Genomic DNA, 9,763 nt, shown 5'->3' with positions numbered 1-9,763 from the left:
GTTGTTTCCAACTTTTGCATTCCATTCTCCCTTTATAATCTTCAGATTGTGCTTTGGTTGGCTCTCCATTTCTGCCTTGCATAATTCATCTCTGTGATTGCTTATTGAATCACTGGATGAGAGGGGTGTTAAACTGTTCACTCTTCATTCTGATCTTGATGAGTCCACTATTAAGGCTCTTCTCATTACCTTTCTTCAGTATGATATGCACAAAAGAAATTATATTCACAAAACACAGGAACAGAATAAATTTATAATTATGTTAGCATAAAATGAGGCAGAAGTAACTAAATAGTTTAGGACTAGTCACAAAATCACAGTAAATAAAACTGTATTCATTCCAATTCTAAAAGTGCAATATCCTGTCCACACTGTAATCTGTAATTTAGTGGGGGCTCAAGAAAAATAGACGTGACGTGGAGTGGAGAAGACATGCCCATACGGACAAACAGAAGCTGCAGTCTCCACCTTAGAGTCCAGGAGGGAGATGGAGCTGCTGCCGCTCCGAGCACTTCGACAGAGAGGATTTCACTTTTACCACTGACCTGGAAAAAACAGACTCAACACGGACCTAGATGTGAGTTCATTGTTACATTTTAAATATTTTTTTAGTATTTTAATTACTGAAAATACCTGGTTCTGTCTTTTATGAGGGAGGGAAAGAGAGAGATAATACATATGAATACTGTATATATTTACAGTATTCATATGCATTAAGTAAATGGATTGGCTGAGAAAACATAGCTGTTAGTGGAGATATTCACTGTTAAAAGACTTGAGTTCCTAAAAGTAAATGTTTCTTCTTGAAATTGTCGGTTGGGTTTCACCACAGAAAATAAATGTGTGCACACCTGATAAAAAGCAATTCCTTTTTGCATGTATGTCAGATAAGAAAATACTGTATCATTTTGTTCTTAGATCTCCATATTCATTATTTTACAAATATCACATGCTATAATGTGGTTTGCTATTGACAGTCATCATCAATAGTGCACATCAGTGATTTGTGTTCTACACATCACACTGGACTCTCTTTGTATTAATGTCTACTTTCCTTCTTAATCCTTCTTATGCAAATACATGCAGATGAATATTTTTGCAACCACTGCATGAAAAAAGCTTATTTACATTAAAATTTTGTCTTATCTTCCTTTGGCAACGCCAGCTAAAAGAATGCTGAGTCTTCCATGAGGGTCAGAAAATGAATGCCTCCTCTTGTTGCGGTCCTCCAGTCATCATGTATCAGCAGAGCCTAGGATATGACCTCAATGCCAGCTGTGACTGGCAGGCTTCTCCCTGCAACTGGACATCCACGGACTCACCAGTGCAGCTACCTACTTTTTCTACAGCGGCCAAAGTCAGAGTGATTATAACCTTTACATTGTGTGGTATTTCCACATTCTGCAATCTGGCTGTGTTGTGGGCAGCCAATCGCCAAAAGCTCAAATCCCATGTCCGTGTGCTGATAGTCAATCTAACTGCAGCCGATCTCTTAGTTACATTCATAGTGATGCCTGTGGATGCAGTGTGGAACATTACAGTTCAATGGCTGGCCGGTGACCTGGCCTGCAGGTTTCTGATGTTCCTCAAACTGCAAGCCATGTATTCCTGTGCCTTTGTGACAGTGGTGATTAGTTTGGACAGACAGTCTGCTATCCTCAACCCTCTGGCCATCAGCATGGCCTGGAAAAGGAACAGAATCATGCTGATGGTGGCATGGATTATGAGCGCCTTATTCTCAATCCCTCAGGTAAGGCCAAGTTTGATTGATGACGACAGATGTTGTTCAAGCAACAGATTTGACCACATTTAAGACGGTGATTTGAATCCAATTTTAAACTCGACTGCCACGGTGAAATTAAATGAGATCAGTTATATAGGTTTCATTTTGAAAGTTGTTAAACTGAACCAAAGCAACTCGATTGGACTTCTGAGAATATTGTTTTAGGGTATTAACTCATTGTTGTCTGCGGTGCACTGGCGTCGTACCCGGAGTGTCCCCCACCTCACGCTCTGTGCCACCAAGATAGGCTCCGGATCCCTGTGACCCGCTGCGGCGGATATAGTGGTGGTAATCTGAAGATGACTGACTGACTGACTCATTGTTGTCATTTGCTAGGATTCTCTGTTTAACTGAAACCTCTCCTCCATATAATATGTGTGAGCAGACATGTGGTAACAGATGACTGGATGAATCTGCATACATTACTTCACTCCCAAAAAGATATTTAAGTGCACACAAACTGCTGCTGCACATACTGGAGAAAACTTAAATCTGGCTTTACATGTACTTGAATTCAATCTTTACATACCATATGGTTTATCATTATCTCTCGTCCCAGTCTTCTGCATATTTGCATGAAAGGTGGCACATTTTTGTGGCTTTTCGATGCAAGAAAATCTGCTGCAAGATTTAACGGTCCTGGAGGGACTCTGTGAGGGATTAGTGACTCTATCATTGGTTTGCAAAAAGGACTGGTATTCCTAATCCTAGAAGTATTGATGCTTTGCTGCTAGCAATGAGACATGATAATAATAACAATGTTTGTAATAGCAAAATGTGTTAGGGTTATATAATAGTGAATACACACAAGTGCATATGCAGTATATATCCCCACCTATATATTTGAATAAGCTCACTTGAAAACCTCACACTGTCACGCCTCTGGCGTCTATCTGGAAGTTCAGGCCACTAGCCGAGTTAGCTCCCGTCTTCACATTTGTCCATGTCTCTCACTTACGGAACCGTTTTGGATTTATTCACCAGGACCGAATTCACAAAGCCAGCGTCTACCCGGATGGCCGGACCGTAATACCGAAGCGGCCTTCTACTTCACGTTCGTCTGTCCCACACACATGTAGCCGTTACCGCTTCGTCGGACTCAGCGGTTTGTTTTCTTGAGACAGCGAAGAAAAAAAAAGAAAACAAGTCTCATATTATTGTTTTATCGTGGAATTTCCACGGGTTCCCGCTTTGTTTGAAGATAGCCTTGTTTCTTATATTGAACTAAATTAACTGTACAATAGTGTTGTTGTTTTTATACTAAAGCACTTTGTATTAGTGGTTAGATATATTTATGTGTGTGTGTGTGTGTGTGTGTGTGTGTATATATATATATATATATATATATATATATACATATATATATATATATATATATATATGTGTGTGTGTGTGTGTGTGTGTGTGTGTGTGTGTGTGTGTGTGTGTGTGTGTGTGTGTGTGTGTATATATATATATATATATATATATATATATATATATATATATATATATATATATATATATATATATATAAAACCACTAATACAAAGTGCTTTAGTATAAAATCATAAACACTATTGTACAGTTAATATAGTTCAATATAAGAAACAGGGGTACATATCTTCAAACAAGTGATTGAAACAGTAAATAAAAGAGTATACATTGAGAAGATGAATAAAATACTCAAGCGCAGCACTCTCAGAAGGTATACCTTCACCAATGCCATGGTCACTAAAACGTGAACAATTGAAAATAGTTTCCGCTCTATATCAAGACAGAATCCTGGAACAACTGATTATCAGTGAGCCAAATCATGGTTGCTGTTGCTAGTGTGCACAACACATGCATTCCATTTTGCATTCTTAATTGTTTGTTCATTGGACCCTGGAAGTAGCTACAATGATGTTCATTCATCACATTTGTTTCTTAAGTAATATCATATTATATCTCCCTCCTGGAAACCTAGTCCATATCTGAATTTAAATCAAAAGTTTAATCAGCTCTTCCTTTTCTCAAGATCCCAACACACAATTATAGTCAACTTGCAGACATATAAACACAGGTGACCAAATAACATAATAAAATACAATCTAACCACCAGTATAAAGAGTAGTAGTAGTAGTAGTAGTAGCAGTAGTAGTAGTAGTAGTAGTAGTAGTAGTAGTAGTAGCAGTAGTAGTAGTAGTAGTAGTAGTAGTAGTAGTAGTAGTAATAATAAATTAATAATGTGCAGTCGGGCACGTATCACTGGTGGTCATGTTATGCTCTAACTAAACAATAACACAATGTGTATATTGGGCAACCCTCCATAGGACTGGATCACAACCAATGCCTATATGCTGAAATGTTTAAACCATCTATTCCAACCATATACAGACACACAGTACACACTCGTATAAAAATATATTCTTTCGCAGCATGATCTCCGACAGACAGCTGTCTATTCCACATTTCAAAACCAAAGCAGATTATCTACAAGAATGTCTCTGTAAGGAAAACAGATTTATGTTTCTCTTTCATGATGCATATTAAAATATAAATGGAAACACCACTGTCTCCAGACAATGCCTCAGTACAGCAACAACCCCTGAATAAATTGAAAAGGAACCACACCACCACGCTTTCATTTTGACATAAAAAAAAAAAGAATTTTGCAAAAACTACAGATAACTATACTGGCAGAAAAAAACCCTCAAGTTACAGCTGAACGTCAAAAAGGAAAATATCCTCACCATGCACAAATAGGGAAAATAAATTTGGAAGAAATTCATCATTATATTCTCAAAATTAAGAAAATATGAGACTGGAACTTTATTTATTTACAGAATAGCAAGCAAGGCAGTTAGAAGACTTCAACCTTCTGACAGTTGTGCTTTTTAATGTTTAATGCAACAAGAGAAAAGACTTAGAGTGCTGTGTTTAGGAAAGGCAATGTGGTTCACATTATGTGGTAATGTGGTTAATGCATTTGACTTAGGAAGCTAGCTTACTTGTTAAAGGACAATTTAGCTATGATAGCTTATGTTTTTAACATGACGTGCAGCACAACAAATGTGATTTTTAATTCTCAGCACCCACAAACTGTTCACTCTGTTCATACAGACATCAATTCATCACTTATTACCGTCACTGCAGGCTCAGAGGTGGAGAAATTCAGACCCTCCCATTATGTCTTTGCAACATTTATGCACAACAGAGGGGAACAAAAAAGGCACATGAGTTCAAGGGTCAAGTTGCCCATCACACATTTGATTGTTGCCATAGTAAGAACACATTAGTAACTAACGCATCTAGAGGCAAATTATGAGACCTACAACACCGTAATAGGATTATTTAGTCAAACCACTGAGACATCATTGCTTTGACCATATATATGGAAACTCAGGGTATTTTCTGGCATTTACTTTACACTTCAATGTTTTTTAATGTGTATATTTTTTGCAGATATTCATTTTCCATAATGTGACCATCACCTATCCAGCAAATTTTACCCAGTGCACAACTCGGGGGAGTTTTGTTGCTCACTGGCAAGAGACAGCCTACAACATGTTCACCTTCTCCTGTCTCTTCCTGCTGCCACTGGTCATAATGATCATTTGCTATACCAGGATCCTCATTCAGATCTCCAAACAGATGACGAAAAAGAACTGTAAGTTCACAGCTAAACCTGGTTTTGGTTGGTTCGATGTAAATGATACTATTTCATTATTTTGTTCCAGCTCAACTCTCTTTCTTTTCTTCTAGTGTTCTCAAATGAATTACATCTTCGTTGCTCCAAGAACAACATCCCCAAAGCTCGAATGAGAACGCTGAAAATGAGCATTGTAATAGTGATCAGTTTCATAATCTGCTGGACTCCATACTATCTATTGGGCTTGTGGTATTGGTTCTTCCCAGACGACTTGGAGGGGAAAGTCTCTCACTCTCTCACCCATATCCTGTTCATCTTTGGACTCTTTAATGCCTGTCTTGACCCCATCATCTACGGCTTATTCACTATACGCTTCTGCAAAGGGCTGAGGAGCTGCTACTGGAAAGCTAGAGTCATGAGAGAATTGGAACCTCACAAGTCGATCACAGGGTCTTTGAAACACACTGCCACTGTTTTACCCTCGACAAGAAGGATGACCACTGGTAAAAAAGACACAGGTTGTGGACAAACTGAGCCAAAAGTCTCTGACAGTATGTGCCCAACTGCTTTCAGTCGAAGAGAAAGAGAGAAAACCTGCCGTTTCAGCAAAGAGAGCTCAATATAATGAGACGAGCAGGACAGAGCACAGAAGGTCAAACTCTGACAACTTCTGGACAATCTTTTCAGTGATAGCTGTATACTGGTTGTGTATATATCTTTCACCTGTAGATGTGTGTCAGGTGCTCAAGACTCTCCATCCTTACTTTAAAATTATACTGTATACCTTTGTTTGTAGTTGTTTGTTGGCCTGTGTGTTGTAAGTGGTATTAGTAGTCATAGTAGTAGTAGTAGTAGTAGTAGTAGTAGAAGAAGAAGATTTTTGATTTTTACAAAAACACTTTAATCACACTCAAACATTTTACAATTTTACATTATATGAAAAGTGCTTCAAAAATACTAAAAAAACCCCAAAAACAAATAAAAGTAAATACAATTTAAAAATCAGTGCACTATATCAGGAAATTTGCAAAACTAAGGTGATCATCAACTAAAGTGCATAAAACAGTTTTGTAACACCAGATGTTCCTAAAGTTATTCAGGTCTTTTGTCATTTTATAAAAAACCAATTCTAGTAGTAAGCGACATCTGACATTACAACAAAAAACAGTAGCTGCTTCTTGAACGGTATTAGTTTCAATTTAGCTCTTTCTGGTCACATAAATTGCAGGTTTTGCTTCACCAGAAATAAAATTTAAAATCGGCCACCTTTTTTGATTCAATTTCTTGTACCCAGCACCATAAATACATTTTCTGATATTAAAATTTTCACTGAACAGATTAAAAACATTTGTTAAAAGAGTGAAGAGCACTGCAAGTCTCTTACACTCACTAAAAGAATGAAAGACTGTCTCACAAAGGGCACAGAAGGGACACTGGCTGGACATAGCAGGGTTAAAAACAGAGATAAAAGCATTGGAAACGATGGAACCATGTAAAATCCTCCACTGGAGGTCGGCTGTTTTTTTCTTGAGGGGAGATTTGTATAAAAGTCTCTACTGTGGGTCAGGTCCATTTCCCATCATCCTGTTGGTCCAGGCAGTGGGCACTCTGTCACACAGGGCTTTCTTGTTGATTACTTTTACATAGAATTTGTACAGTATTTTTTTGTTGGCTGTGTGCAGGCTAATTTCTCGTTCATCCTCGAGGAGAGGACCCTCCAGCTCTCCAAACAGGGGACTGATGTGGACCTCAGAGAAAGGATCTTTATTGTCAGGCACAGTCCCTGTACTATAGTCTAGGAGGAGGCTTCTCTCCCTCCCGGAGAGTCTTTGCCTCCACAGTTGTAGCACCCTCTGAGCCACCCTGGTGGACTGGATGTTCAGCAGGGAGCTCACAGCCTGGGCATCCGCCAGCGCAGGCCCAGCGTTGTCCACCAGTTGCTGGAGGGTCATGGTCCTGGTTCTGCAAAGCGCTGCAGACAGCCCAGGTGTGGCTCCACTGCAGACATCCAGCCTGGCTCCATGCACTAGTGGTGCCTTCAGTAACCAGAACAAAGAGTCAGAGCTTTTTCCTGAACTACTTTTAAAAAGGGCCCATGACTTAAAAACACCATGATAAAAAGGAGGCAAACCATTTAACTTTAGAAATTTAGAATCCATTAAAAACAGTGCAGCATCCAGCCCCAAGTTACTCACACGTCTGAATATGCTGCTGGCCACCTCTCTCCACGTCAGATCTGCTGGTCTGGTCAGAAAACACTGGATAAATTGTAGTCTAAACGTGGCTGTTCTACCAGCCAGGTGGATGAGGCCCTGTCCCCCCTCCTCTCTTGATAAAAACAACACTCCAAGAGGTACCCAATGTAGCCCATCCCAGAAAAAGTTAACAAGTTTGGTCTGGATTTGGGCTAGAAACCCTGATGGAGGGTCTATACAGGCCAAGCGGTGCCACAGCTGTGAGGCCACCAGGTTGTTTATTACTAAGTCTCTACCTCTATACGACATTTTGGAGAGAAACCATTTCCATTTATGAAGTTTCAATTCTATTTTTTCAGTGACGCCCTCCCAGTTCTTCCTGGTTGTGGTCTGATTTCCCAGGTGCACACTGAGATATTTGAGACCATCAGTCGTCCAACACAAGTTTAGAGGAAGAACCGGGAGGTTGCCTTGCCATTCACCAACACCAACGGCTTCACTCTTGCTCTGGTTTACTTTTGCTGCAGTTAAAACTGAATAAATTTGTTAAAACCACTAAAATATCAACATCCCTCTGGTTTTTGATAAGAACAATAACATCATCAGCATGAGCAGATAAAATAATGCTCTCTCTAAAACCAGGTAAAATAAAACTGTCAATGCTTTTGCGGATTTTACAGAGGAGGTGTTCCAGGGAGAGTGCATAGAGCATCCCAGACAGAGCACAGCCCAACAGGTTGGCTAAAGCCATTGTTTTGGACTTGAGGATATCAACATACCTTTGACTTCCCGTTGAAGCGCTTGTCTAACTCCACGATCTCAGCCTCCAGGTCTTGCATAGACTGGCATGTGTCACGTGGGACGTCCAGAGTGTACTGCTGTATACTAAAACCCCGTCCTCAGTACAGTTAAAATCCCCACCCAAGAATAAAAAATCCTCAGAGCCACAGCAATCCAGTCAAGCTTGTATTTTTTCTAGAAAGCTCTTCCTCTCTGCACCGTTTGTTGGACCATAAATATTCATAAAAACCAGGGTGCGGTGCTCAAAATATGCCCTTGGTAAAATACACCTCTCCTTTACGACATGCTCGACCTCCAGAAATGTTGGGTTAAAACTTCTAGAGAACAGGAAGCCCACTCCACCACTGAGCGTGGTGTTATGGCTCAGGACCACCTGTCCTTCCCACTCTTTCAGCCTCATCAAAATTAAAAACTCAGTTGTTTACGGACTTTATTCATTTGCTTTTTCAGTCGGTATATTTCTTAGGCACTGAGTTCCAACGTGGCTCTGTTTTTAATAATTTGTTTCACCAAATTATAAAAAATCAACTTGTCAGGAAAAAACTGTTCCAGATTCAGACCTTTCATGCCTTTAGTTTGCTGTAAGAACATTTTAAACAAAACGTGCTGTTGACTGACAGTGACTGGAGTGTGAGATAGCTCACTGCAATCAGACATACCAATCATCACTGTCACTACTGTCTTGAACACTTGGTGTGACCTCAAGCCGACCAGCTTTACATCCAACAGAAAAAGTCAAAACATTTTTGTGCTTATTGCACTGCCTACCAGGAACAGGAATCCATTCAGATGCATGGCCGTCTGTGACAGCTTCAGCACCTGTCTGGTTTCCTGTCTCAACATTCTCATTTTTATCACCAGTCTTAGTTAATGAAGGTCAAGGTTGTGATCTAATTATAATTCCCTTGCCTCCCTTAATATAACGCCTTTTGTTTCGTCTTTCTATCTAATCCGGTTCCTGAGATGTGTGCAAAAAAGTGTACCTTTGCCGCCCGAGTAATGTGCTGATATTTGGTGGACGGGCGTACATACGTACACACAAACACTGAAAATTAAAATTGATCACCGCTTTGCGGGGATGTAATAAGAAATTCATGTTTTAATACTTCAAATCAATTACCTGAGACTTATTTATATAACAGGTCATGAGGTCACCCATGTTTCCTTTTGCATGACTGTGTATGAGACCTCACAATGTATTGACTGATTCTCATTAAATTTTACGGATAGATGGAGTCAGGATCAAACAAGTTAGATTGAGAGAGAGATCTGTTTCTGGATTTGGATTCCTGTTTTTCTCTGTAAAAATTATATCATGAGAATAAATGTATTATAGTGTACTGTACTTTACAATAGTTTGTTTCTGACGAA

General features: G+C 39.5%; 1 protein-coding gene across 1 annotated transcript; it reads left to right on the top strand.

Moving 5' to 3' along the window:
• Positions 1-454: 454 nt before the first annotated feature.
• Positions 455-6,021, top strand: LOC137594083 (putative gonadotropin-releasing hormone II receptor). Its single transcript, XM_068313367.1, has 4 exons — positions 455-577; positions 1,166-1,750; positions 5,210-5,414; positions 5,510-6,021. Exons 2-4 carry the CDS (start codon positions 1,202-1,204, stop codon positions 6,019-6,021), a joined length of 1,266 nt encoding a protein of 421 aa, XP_068169468.1. The 5' UTR covers positions 455-577; positions 1,166-1,201.
• The last annotated feature ends 3,742 nt before the right edge of the window (positions 6,022-9,763 follow it).

This window comes from Antennarius striatus, chromosome 1 (genome assembly GCF_040054535.1).
Source record: "Antennarius striatus isolate MH-2024 chromosome 1, ASM4005453v1, whole genome shotgun sequence".
In the NCBI taxonomy this organism is placed as follows: Eukaryota; Metazoa; Chordata; class Actinopteri; order Lophiiformes; family Antennariidae; genus Antennarius; species Antennarius striatus.
Note: the sequence above shows the minus strand (reverse complement) of the source record. Positions and strands in the feature narration are given on the sequence as shown.